Here is a 13,240-nt window from a genome sequence, read left to right as displayed (position 1 = left end):
AAGGCTGATTCAGCTGTACGATAAACTAATTGTAAAACAGATGCACATTAAACTGGAACAGTACAGGAACAGGATCAAAGTACATCAGCAAAGTAATTAGGCCTACAAATCTCCTGATATGTACAAAGAGGAAGTCCAGTCTCTGCCCTTACCAGAACATGAACACTGCATACAAGTGTGTGAAGTGTTGAGAGTAATGGATTAATTCAGTAAAATATCTAAATTTAAAGCTTACCCCTGACAATTTTTTTAAAATAATTCATGTATTCTTATAGTTTCATTAACAAGTACTCACAAAAGTATTACATAGTGGAAACCTTACTTGATAGTGGTGATTAGTGAATTGTTGTTCTGCTTGTTCATTGTTCTAATAAGTTAGCTATCTCTTTGCAGAAAAGCAACATTTGTTACAGTGCCTGTCAGACACATTTCCTGTTAGCTAATGAAAATCATTCTTTCTATAGTGGGTTGACACTGACTAATATTTCAACAGCGAGGTTCCATACAATCTTAACTGCGTGTAGATATCAGGCATACGCCCAACAATGGGCAATGTTAATCGGAAACTAAGTACGTTGCGTAGTAACAACAACATTCATTTATAAATACCTTCGTATGGTCCACAAATTGACGAGTGCTTATTCCTTTGGACAAATCCCACAGCCGTAGTGTCTTGTCCCACGACCCAGAAAGAGCGAAGTGTCCATCTGTCGAAATTACAATATCACTTACGAAGTGGCTGTGGCCTTGTAGTCTCTTCTGTGGTACTCCAAAATTTGTATCGTCGCGTGTCAACTTCCAGAGAATCAAAGACCTGTCTGAAAATGAAGAGAACGAGAACATCAAGTTACCATATGCCTGCATCATATGGTGCATCACACAAGGGCGCAACAAACGCTGAGGTAATTATTATTGTAATACAACATTTAGTACAAAAATAGAACTTAATTTTAAATAGAAGGCAAGTTTCCTTCTCTTTTGTTACAAACGACTGGTGCCACCGAAAACTCAGGACATTACTGAAAGGGTCCCATATGGCTCCTCTCATCTTTATCATCCTGATTTTTTAAAAGAGAACTAAATTCACTCTAAACAACACCGTCGCGATTGTTTGCGGCGCGCATATTAAATGTTTGAAAGAACGAGACAGCTGCAATTCGGTCATTCCCATAACTGAATCTGATTGTAGCGAAACTACCACACCGCTTCTGTCTACAATAAAACTGGGGACGCCTGCAACAGGGGTGCTCTAAATAGCATATTTAAAGCCAGTAATAAAACGACCTAAAATTTAACATTACCTCTAGACGACGATAAAATCATATCAGGGTATTTTGTATTGGTTGCAACTTGCGTAACCCAGCCATTGTGACCTCTTAGAGTCCCACGAAGAACAAGAGATTCAGTCATTTGCGTTTTCTCTGTACCATTAAAGAAACAACAAGCGACACATACGCTACCACCTTTCAGAATTCCCTCTGCAGTGTGCCGAATAACGTCAGATGCCGCTTGGCGGAGCTAATAGTGGGGGGAACTGGGACATGCAAAGTACACAACCACAGATATTTCACATTCTAATGACAATTTCATTTTATTAATGTGTCAATGAATATTGTAGAAATATGAGTAATTGCAGTGTGAATCAAAATTAAGTATTAACATACTTCGAGTAAATGCAGTACCGGTTATCGGCTAGTTATTTGTAACTGTAGGCTAATATTTGGAATCACTTTGTTATATAATCTTTGGTTTCAGTTTTGCTGGGACGGACGAAGAAATAAACGCTCGTAAAAAGACTACTAGAAAGAAAGATCGCTTACTAACAGTAAATAGCGGATGTTGATCGCTTCCGCGAAGTAAGCCAGTATATGCATGCTATTTAGTTACGTTATTTATTCGATATTATAGCAATTTCCGCGAAAATCGAATGTCAGCATTCAAACAGTGACGTCACCCAAGGTTCTAATCATCGGCCATTTTGAGTGCTGGTAGTATTGTTAACCTGTGTTTGTAGTTTGTTTTCAGTGTTTATAAGTAGTAACATTGATTACGTTTCTGTAGGCCTGCACAATGGAAGATAAGGCATCGTTGAAAGAATTGGACCAATGGATAGAACAATTAAATGAATGCAAACAACTGACAGAAAGTCAAGTAAAAACTCTCTGCGAAAAGGTAAGTGAATTTAAGCATAAATGCCCTTGCGTAAAGAAATCAATAGATGCATTCACACATCAATGTTATTTCGTAGCTGTATTGAGTTAAAGGCCTGAGCGAAACATGAAGCCCGATAAAACGTTAGTTCGTGCAACATTCATATTTAGACCTATGTTTAGTGTGGTACTAGTAACTGATTAGTTTGGTGTTATACTGCTTACATTGACATCTTTAAGAAACTGTGTTAACGGTTCTTGCATTTAAATCTTGTTAACGTGTTCGGATTTTAGTTTAGTGTTGAGAAATTCGTGGTCAAGAATTTAGTGTCTGCGCTATAATTTTTAGTACTTTTGTAGAGTTAACTGTGTTGTGCCCGTAACGCAGAAAATGTATTAAGGTGTGATCTTCAACTGTAATTTCAGGCGAAAGAAATATTGACAACAGAGTCCAATGTTCAAGAAGTGAAATGCCCAGTGACTGTTTGTGGCGATGTCCATGGACAGTTCCACGACTTGATGGAACTGTTTCGAATAGGTGGCCGCTCTCCAGACACAAATTATCTTTTCATGGGAGATTATGTTGATCGTGGCTATTACTCCGTGGAGACAGTGACACTTTTAGTTGCTTTGAAGGTACGTGTTAATTTTTTTTAAATTTCTGTGCACAATTATTAACGTTATGTTAAAAATAAAATAGTTTTATCACCCTACCACACATAGCGATTGTTATAAGAATATACACAAGGACATAATTAATAAGAGCTTGTATGAAACAAAAAAATTAATTCAGATGCTTGGTGTATCAAAGTAAACCAACACATTACAATGAAAGTGATATTTATGTGAACCATAGACGTAAGTTGTAAAATTAGTGCCACATGTTTTCACCAGAAATGTCTGTTTTATGACTGCCATCACTGGATTGTACATCTAATTTGTTGTACACATTTTAGTTGTCTGTGAAGTTTAGTCACTCATTGCGAATAGTGTTCTTTTGTTTAATATAGTGCAAATGTGCATTCATTATGCCAACCATTGATGGTACGAGAGTGTATTGTACGCCTACCTTGGTACACATTGTAGACTTGTCTATTATATGATTTAGGCTTTTTGTAATTTATCTTGCAGTTTTTATGAAGAAAAGTGCATCAAATATGGCGCAGACATTAGGCTACACTGCAGTGCAGTGTGTTACCAGAAACTTGGTTGTGCAGTCATTTTCATTGGCTTTACTAACTCATGATAACTATGATAACTTTCTCTTACAACCAAACCTAGACTTCGGAGGAGGGAGGATCCTCCTCTTAGCCTTCAGACTTCACACTGATCACTCCATTATCACTTAAGGATTGAAAGGAGGACTGTAGGCATAGATCTGTTTTTGAATGTTGTTTTCCCACTTGTTGGTCCAGTAATCAGTAGCCACGATTTATCTTAATTAGGGCTATTTCTGTGTAAAGTTTCAGTTCCCATTTTATGCTTATTCATGCTAGAATCAAAATGGAACTGAACATTGAAAAGTAGGTGTTAACTGCAACACAATTTCTGTTACGCTTTTGGAAATGTGTGTTCTACATGTTTCCTGAATGTAAATGTTCCAATTTTGGTTAACGATTTAAAATTATCTTCATGTATACACTGTAGGTTTTTTTTTTTTTTATTAAGAATACTGTATAACATGTCTCATGTGGCTAGTGGTACTGCTTACTTATTCATCATTGAACCATTCAGTACGACAGTTTTGGGTATGTTATACACAGTTAATAAAGAATAAATACATATGTAAAACAACGAAGCATAATAGAATTAGGCAAAGATAAGACAGGAATTCAGCCATGGCCTTATCAATGGAACCATCCCAGTATTTGTGTTGGCAACTTGAGAAAGCCATGGTAAATGCAAGTCAGGATGACCAGACTGTGCCCAAGCACTCCTTCCCCAGAATCCCTGTCCAGTACGTTCACGGGCTTAGCCACCTTGGTACATGAATAGGAAAGAGAACCACATATACCTTGTCTATAAAGATATTACTAACTTTAAAAGTAATCTAAAAAGTGATATCACTATAACACAATACTTTTTTATATTACACTTCTGATAAAGTAAACAATTACATAAAACTGTTGAAAAGTATAGCACACACACCTGCCGTTGCTATACCCTTCACAAGTAACCTTGCACTAAATCCCTTCTCCAAGGAGATGTATTGCACTGCACCTGGAACAGCGAAAACGGAAAACCAAAAGCAGAAACGTTCTCTTTGGCAAAACATATGTAGCATTTTCTGTTACATCAGAACAGATTAAATATTGCTCAGCAGTAAGTGGGGTCTAGTAATTCTAACATATTCACTTACATGGAAGAAGCTTTTCCCAACAAGACATGATTTTAACTTTGCTCAAAAAGATTTCCTTCTTGAACATCTTCATGAATGCTGACTGTGCCTTATAAAGATTGACACCAAAGTGGCTAACACGTCTTTGAGTACACGTTATTCTTACTTGTTCTACAAAGTAGCTGTAGGACTATCAACCTGTGTGGTTACAGTGATGTCACCCTATCACCCTTTTTACTATCAGAATATTGGGTCTCCTGTGTGAATGTAATGGTGGTGGACAGTTTTATTAATACTCTCTCTCTCTCTCTCTCTCTCTCTCTCTCTCTCTCTCTCTCTCTCTCTCTCTCTCTCTCTCTCTCTCTCTCTCTCTCTCTCCCCCTCCCTTCCCCCCTGTTAATCTCCTCCCCCTCTCTGTTCATATCCTCTCTCTGACCTGGAACCTTGTTTATTAGAAATTCAAACAAAACCTTGATTATGAATTGAAGTTGCATTAAAATTAATGGTTAAATCGGCTGGGATCATTGGTACACGGGGGGGTGAGAGAGGCCTCTCCAGCTGCTGGATCTGCTATCCTGCTTAGTTTTAATCTGCGAATGGGTAGGATTACAAAATTACAGACGTTACAGATTCCATAGTAGTATTCTAATCATAAGCCACTAAGCCATAAGTATGATTTCTATATTTTCTGTTAAAACTGACTGCGAGACAGGAATTGAAACCACGCATTTTCACAGCACGGCATTTTATCTCTCTGTCATCTTTATATTTGTACATTGTCCTTAAAAAAAAATATCATCTGTCTCAATTTTTTTTATAGTATTGAGTAAAAATTTAAAGTGAATCAGTCAAGAAATGTGTTAAGTGTTTGGGGAAAATGTTAAACATTGTCTTTATATAGTAGTATAGATAAAGCTGTGAAGAAATTGTAGTTTACAGTGCACAGTAGATTAAGTGGCTGGAGGTGCAGTTGCATACTAAAGGGATTACTTGGGTTTAGGGTAATAAACGTTAATTTTACAAGTGTGTAATGAATAACAAACCTGTTGAAATCACAGGAACTACAGATCTTTGTAGAAAAGGAGCAAGTTAAATTTATAGTATATTTTTGCATTGTTATTGTAGTTTAATAATTTGCCAGCTTTACTAGCAAGTGCCTTTATTAAAGATTGTTCACAGAAACATATGGTAAATTATTGAATTGATTTTTTTTCCATAAGTGTGTGTAAAAAGATTTTGAAACAATGTCTCGTTCCTTTAAGGATACTTAAATATAACAGTATTGCATATTAAGAGCTGCATAGTGGTTAGAACATTAAACAATCATCCCATAGAATCGAATGAAGCATATGACTGTATCTTCCTTGCAGGTTCGTTATCGAGAAAGAATAACTATTCTTCGTGGCAATCATGAATCACGGCAAATTACGCAAGTTTATGGCTTTTATGATGAGTGTTTGCGCAAGTATGGTAATGCTAATGTGTGGAAATTCTTCACGGATTTGTTTGATTACCTGCCTTTGACAGCCCTTGTTGATGGGCAGATTTTTTGTCTGCATGGTGGCCTTTCACCATCAATTGATACGCTTGATCATATACGGGCACTTGATCGCCTGCAGGAAGTTCCACATGAGGTAAGTGATATTAACTTGGATATAGAAATTACCTAATTAGTATCTAATGAGTGAAGGAAAAATGTGGTGCAGAACATGGCTATAACTCGGAGTATCATTGCTTATCCGTCATTTGAGATAACCTGAACTGTTGTTTTTAAGTGTATATAACCTTTTGAATTGAAGTTTGTAATATGAAATTGAATCTCAGTATTGGGGTGTATTGGTTCTAAATTATATCTCTTGGTTGCATTATTGTGGTGGTGGTGGTGGTGGTGGTGGTGGTAATATGGAAATAAATGTTACAAAAGCTACTTAATATCGGACATTAGGGTAATTGTATGAAAGTTGACAATGATGTAAAACAGCAAGGCAGATTGTATGCTCCCATTTCTAGTATCAGGTTAAATGAAAATTGATCACAGTTACCTTCTTACTGTGAAGATTATATCCTCTTCTTTATTCTTCCATCCTTCTTCCCCCCCCCCCCCCTTTTTTTATGCACAATGTATAGTAGACCATCCATGTTTCAACTATGATGTACTTGTTATGTATATGAAATTTTCTCTTCACTTTGCAAAATCAAAAATTTAGGATTCGTTTCTTGTTACATGTATGAAAGTTTGGTGATCTGTCATTCCTTTATGATTTAACAGGGTCCAATGTGCGACTTGCTTTGGTCTGATCCGGATGACAGAGGTGGTTGGGGCATATCACCTCGTGGAGCCGGTTACACCTTCGGACAGGATATTTCGGAGACATTCAATCACTCAAATGGCCTGACACTGGTGTCTCGTGCACATCAACTTGTAATGGAAGGCTATAACTGGTAGGAAAATTTGTTGGAGATTGTAATACCAGTTGTGTGTTGCAAGAACTTGATTGTGTAGAATTGAGTACAACAATTCCATAATTTATAAAAATCTTAAAATTGTATGCAGAATGGACTGTACTAGATGAACTGTGGGTGATAAAGTTTGAAATTGCATGATGGTCAGAGGGGACTGTTGATACAGGATACTGTGCAATATTGTAGCAGTTCTCTGCATTGTGGGCTGATGAAAATGCCAGAGCTGTCAGACTCACTGTGATCAAAATAGAGATGAAGAAAAGCGAATCTAGAGTATTTGATTTGTTGGAGGGTATGATTAGAGATGATGATTATTGCATAGGACTTTTCAAATTTGAGTATGTTATTCGATGATTATAAATTAAGTTTAATAAAATAAAAACATACTTTCTAAATCAAAGTTGTGTGTTTCAGGTGTCACGATCGCAATGTTGTTACAATCTTCTCTGCTCCAAATTACTGTTACCGTTGCGGGAATCAAGCGGCTATAATGGAACTGGATGATGCTCTCAAGTACTCGTTGTAAGTATATCACTGCTAGGCAGTCATTTATTTTATTCTGAAAAAATGGTATATTGTTTTATAATCACAAAATTAGTGACTATGCTTTATACCTTTGTTGGCTTAAATGAAATTGTCTGAAGAGACTGGTGTGTTGAAGTAGGATTCACTCAGGGCCACTAAGAGTCCCCACATAATGAGTGATACGTCTCTCAAACAAAATGGTATTACAATTAGAAAAGTAATAGTGGGCACAGATTAAAGAGCAGGGTGGAAGATTTACATATAAGCTAGTCAGTCTAAAATTTGAGAGCATGAAAGTTCTGCCATTTACAAGACTCTTCACTTTCTTTTGCCAAACTGGCTATCCTGCACGTTTCCAATATACATTTTTGAATATGTGTGGAATGCATTGTACTCAACATACTGTAGTAACTATGTTAATGAAACAATGTTGTGTGCTGCGTGCCTGATGCTTGTGGTGATACAATTGTGAGCAGTCTGGACTTTGAGAAGAATAGGTTTCAAACTCCAGGTATTTCTTATTTTACTTGAACGGGTCACACTATTTTCATTTATTACTTCCACATGAAATTGACTGTTTTTCAGTGATTTGATGCTTTCATAAATGTGACCTGTAGTTTATACATGACAGTTCTCAAAGGTAACTTAATTACAGTAAATAATACCACCGCTGGCTCTCACATGCACCTCCTTACATGTTCTGAAAAGAGGTCACTCCTACAGAACATAAATTTTATTTCCTTTAGATATATCATAAGTTTTGAGGAACTGTAATGCTTCATAAAAGCCCAGTTCCCTGTCACAAATAGTGTGTTTTTTTATTTTGTAAAATATCATGGTACACCTATAGAGAGAAAAGCTTCTGTGCGTGGATCAGCATGGATTTCAAAAATGTCACAAACTCTGTGTGCTGTTTCCTCATAAGGTGGCAACCATCGCAGCAGGCAGATTCTGTATTTCTAGAGTTACGGAAAGCATTTGACATAGTTCCGGAGTGCAGACTGTTAATGAAGACCCGAAGCATATGGAATAGGTTTTCAGATTGTGAGCGACTTAGACTTTAAACAGAACACACAGTCCTAAATGGCAGGTGGTCATCACAGGCAAAGAGAATATCAGAATTCCTACAGGGATGTGTGATAGGACTGCTCCAGTTTGTATACCTGAAGGATCTGTCAGATAGGATGAGTAGCTTTCTGCTACTGTTTACTAAGGACTGTAGTATGTGGCAAACTGTCATTGTCAAGTGACTGTTCAAGGATACAGGACAGCTTGAACAGAACTTCTGTTTGTTATGACGAGTAGCTCCTTGATCTAATGTGGAAATATATAAGATAATGCACGTAAATATAAAAAAAGATACTCGTGTATGCTTGAGAACTTTGGGAAAGTGTAGCTCATCTGCAAAAGAACAGTACACTTGTATGACCCATTCTTGAGTGTCTGGTATCCCCACCTGGTCAAATTAAAGGAAGACATTTGCAGTTCAGAAATGCTCTCAAGAATTCGGAGCATTTCCAAACTGCCAATGGGAATTCTTTTTTGTGAAACAATATTGAGAAAGTCTTGGGAACTGGCATTTGCAACAGACTGCTGCAAGCATTGCAATTCTTGTTCGACAAAGTGACGATAAGATTCTGCCCTTACCGTATTTACTCGAATCGAAGCCGCACCTGAAAAATGAGACCCGAAATTCAGGGGGAGAGAAAAGTTATAGGCCGCACCTCTAAATCAGAACAAAGTTGGTCCATTGCAATATGAGACACAATTTAGGTCGAATGAATGACGATACAGTTACAATAGTTTAGTTCAACTTGTAAGCTTAGCAGTTAAGGTTTACCAGGTAGCAATTGCTGTGCGTCAGGCGCTCCGTCTGTATTTATTCGGGTACCCTTCCTTTTCACATGCTTCGTCTGGTTTGAATTGATTGCTTATTTTTCTTTGACCTGATAAGTGCCGTTCTCTTTGTTATAGGTGTTTACTTCACTCTTAGCTGAAAATGCATTACTATACTGTAGTGCATTGTTTGTTGCACTCTGATAATGAGTGTTTACGGCCTGTCGGCGCTCATGGCATGGGTTGCTTTTGTGCACGCTATCGCTGCTTACAATTTAAAAAAAGAGAGAGGAATTGTCTCATTAGCGAAACAATGGCAAGAGACTGCTATTTGTTGTTACTTACACAGCTGCTTTCTTTGATTATGATCAACAAGAACCAAATAATAGATTGCATATGATAGCTGTTCTGAACGAGAGTGTAACAAAAAATTTTTTCTGTTTGAAAATCTTTGCAGACACCTCTTTACTACATTACATTCTGCACTGAAATTAGTCAACTTACATTTAAAAATCTAGTCATTTGCTGTGCTTCATTTCTGACTCTATCACTATTAGGCATAAGAATAATACGAATATAAACATGACATGATGTGTGTATTCTTCCACGTTTGCTATATGTATATAATTCCGCGTTTGCTGTTGTCTCACTTCAGTTTCGTAATTTATTATGCAGATGGGATTTAAATGAGATAGCAGTAAACACGAAAGAATACATGGCAAAATGTTTATATTCATATTCTTTTTATGGTGAAGAGAATACTGCATGTGATAAACAATTCATAAAAGTTTCTATTAGCAACCATCTCTTCTCGCAGGTAGGAGAAAATTCAGAATGTATAGTTGGCAATATTGACAACATCCCAACAGTCTTGCCAGTCGAATTTTCTTAGTACATTGTAATGCTACTACATTTGAAGATTAACAATATGGAAACTCGGGGCAGAGAAGAAAAGCTCGTCTTCCACCTTTCTTTCTTTCTTTTTTTTGTGTAGAGCTACCTATATTCGACAGCAGAAGTTAGTTGTGGCGGCACCTACCAACATTTTTCAGAACTTCCGCTTACTTTGCATTTGATTCTAAGCTGCAGGTGGTTTTTTTTTTGGATTACAAAAACCGGAAAAAGTGTGGCTTAGATTCGAGTAAATATGGTATATTTGTCAATATTTACTTGGTTTCATCTCCTACACATGAGGTGCAAATTGAATGATATTTTAGTCTTCCAATTGCCTCTGGTAATGTGTCCAAATGATTCAGTCTGGCAACCTTTCACATAAATGTCTGCATGTAAATTTTGCACTTTGGTATACGGTGAGTACACTGGTTAAAAACTGGTTCAGTATGTTATGTTATACTTCTTGTGATGACAAGAAAACTAACAAAACATGTATTAAAGGCTTTTTGAACGGACCTCTTTTTTAATGACTGTGAAATGGTAGTGTGCAGGAGAAGATACTGTGCTCTTTACAGTGCAGTGTGATAATTCATTTTATTTCAACACTACAGTTGTTTTGCAAATTGCTGCAGTTATGAAATTAAGAATGAGCAGAGGTCATGGCTACATAGGAACATACATGTATGTAGCTACATGCCTACACACTGGAGGTTAGCTTTTCTTAAATAAGATCTGTTCTTAAAGAATAACTCCCAAAAAAGAAATTTAATGATGAAACTTCCTGCAAGATTGACTCTTTCATTTATTACACAATACTCTGAAAACGTACTGATACTTTAAATACCTTCATGCAAATCATTACAAGCTATAATCAGTAAATGTGTTGCTTGTTCAGTGTGTAATGCTGAACCCACCTGAAATATCTCTTGATTGTAGAGATCTGTGTGGTATAACCCTGGGAGGCTTAAAGTAAAAACATGATTACTGTAAGTCCGAATAACAGTTGCAACTTAGTTGAAGCTGAGATAGGAACTGCTGTTACTCCAAATTTCAATCCTTATTAGGTTTTATTTTTATTTATTTATTGTCATGTGGCAGGCACAATGAAATCACACTTCATATTGTTCACTTTATTGAACTCATTGTTAAACAAAAACTTGAAGCTCCAAGTTTCCATAAAGGCTTTATTCTAATTGTTTGCATTTTTTCTTTCTTTGTTAAAAAAACTGCATCATCTCGTGTCTCGTATAAAGATGGACGCTGCAGGAGAACAAATTTGTTATTGCACACTACATTAGATACCTCGGCTATCCAAGAATTTTTTTTTCATATATTGTATAAATAGTATGTGTAAATACCTGATTTAAAAACAGTTTGCGAAATGAGTAGTACCGTGTAACACTTGCTTTTCTTGCAGCCTGCAGTTTGACCCAGCTCCGAGACGTGGAGAGCCTCATGTCACACGGCGGACACCAGATTACTTCCTCTAGGTTGCTGCTATTGCTGCTGTTGCACTTCACCTCATCCAGTCACATACATTACATACATACATACCATATTATATATACATATATAAATAAATACTGTGCGTGTCCCTGGTGGTACAGTAAAATCTCGTTACTGCATGGTGTTCCTGATTATTTTTATCCTGTTCCTTCTGTGTGAATATTTGGTATTGGAAGTGTGTGGACTAGGAATTCCTGTTAGGTCTCCACCTTTTTTCCTTTCCACTACATTTTTCCAGTTGAATCTTCTGGTGAAGTAGGAGTGACGGACTTGTTAAGAGATGCTGTAACGAGATCATACTGTGCTGTTGCAATTACAGAGGCTCTATTATGTTGATGTGCCTCTTTTGAACCATGCTGGAAGGAGGGGGCCATCTGCATAGCATTGTAGGATTGTACCTATTCGTCTCCAGTAGCAAAATATGACTGGTACATAATACGTGAGTTTGCTGCTGTGTTCATTCTGAGCAACCTGGAGAGTCGCCCATGGCTGAGGGATGTCTTGCGGAATGCTGATTTCCCTGCCTGTCTGATGCGTTTTAGGAGTAGTCCTTCTAAGTGGACACACATTCTTTTGTTTTCTACAAACTTTCCATGTATTGATTGTATTGTAAACTGAACGCTGTGTTGCGTATTGTATTATTAGTTATTATGACTCGTAAGAGTTATCTATCTTTTTAAAATTGCATAATGATGCATAATAAATCTATTGTATTTGCACAGTGTCTTGATCACATCGACTCCCCTTGCCCTAGGCCTTTCTTCTTGAGAATACAGTCTGTTTAAATAATTTTGACAGTATTTTAAATAATTCTCATCCAGACTGTTCACATTACAGTTTTTATTGTTATATACAAGAGGCTGTAAGTATTACCTGCCTTGAAGGAATTTATTTAATGATTTTTTTTTCTGTCCTTGACTCAATTTTCCTACTTTATTGATTACTTTTGTAAAAATAATTAACTATCCTCATGTAAGAACTCGTATTTTTATAATTTTGTTTTAATTTATCATTTTATTAATTGGCAAGGCAGAGTCTTCTCTGCTGAGAATGTTATAAATGTTTATAAAATATGCTGAAAACTGTAAACTTATGTTTCCTTTACTCAAAGCAATATCTTTTCTACTTCTTCACTATACTTTGTATTGGACATTCCCAGTACTTTCGTCTGTCAAATTTTCGTTCATGTGGTATATTTTAATAATACTCTGCAGCACTAGTTTTGCACTTTGTCACAGTCGGTATCCAGTGTGGTAAATGCTGACATGCTATTCCAAAATGTTTTCTGACTTTGAGAATTCCTATGTTTCCATTTCTTTGTATTATTTTATTGAAATACTATGTGAATTTTGATTAAGAATACTATTTTTTGCTTTGGCAGTTCTAACCTGTTAAGTCATCGTGTACCAAAACCCAGAATGAACATGTTGATGAGAATGGGAATGTGTGTTTTGAAGCATGTTTCGTATTTGTTCCTAATAGACTCACCCTGTAAGTTCCTTGAACTGCCGTGTTACTGTAATGTGAC

General features: G+C 36.6%; 2 protein-coding genes across 4 annotated transcripts in view; one reads left to right on the top strand and one right to left on the bottom strand.

Moving 5' to 3' along the window:
- Positions 1-1,557, bottom strand: part of LOC126335284 (guanine nucleotide-binding protein subunit beta-2-like 1) — a 71,281-nt gene extending 69,724 nt beyond the window's left edge. The window contains exons 1-2 of the mRNA XM_049998369.1: positions 1,302-1,557; positions 610-818 (exon numbers count right to left, since the gene is read on the bottom strand). Coding sequence (XP_049854326.1) covers positions 610-818; positions 1,302-1,410 — 318 coding nt within the window. The 5' untranslated portion in view covers positions 1,411-1,557. The remainder of the gene's footprint in view (positions 1-609; positions 819-1,301) is intronic.
- LOC126335285 (serine/threonine-protein phosphatase 2A catalytic subunit alpha isoform) lies at positions 1,529-12,431 on the top strand. 3 transcript variants are annotated; one of them, XM_049998372.1, is made up of 7 exons: positions 1,529-1,988; positions 2,062-2,172; positions 2,577-2,786; positions 5,859-6,122; positions 6,758-6,930; positions 7,366-7,473; positions 11,624-12,431. In XM_049998372.1, the coding sequence occupies exons 2-7, from the start codon at positions 2,071-2,073 to the stop codon at positions 11,694-11,696; spliced, it is 930 nt and encodes a 309-aa protein (XP_049854329.1). In that variant the 5' UTR covers positions 1,529-1,988; positions 2,062-2,070; the 3' UTR covers positions 11,697-12,431. The 3 variants fall into 3 exon arrangements, with proteins under 3 accessions (XP_049854329.1, XP_049854328.1, XP_049854327.1); XM_049998371.1 differs by having other exon boundaries at positions 1,738-1,856; XM_049998370.1 differs by having other exon boundaries at positions 1,738-1,959.
- Positions 12,432-13,240: the final 809 nt, after the last annotated feature.

This window comes from Schistocerca gregaria, chromosome 2 (genome assembly GCF_023897955.1).
Source record: "Schistocerca gregaria isolate iqSchGreg1 chromosome 2, iqSchGreg1.2, whole genome shotgun sequence".
Taxonomy (NCBI): domain Eukaryota; kingdom Metazoa; phylum Arthropoda; class Insecta; order Orthoptera; family Acrididae; genus Schistocerca; species Schistocerca gregaria.
This window is presented reverse-complemented; position numbering and strand designations above follow the sequence as displayed.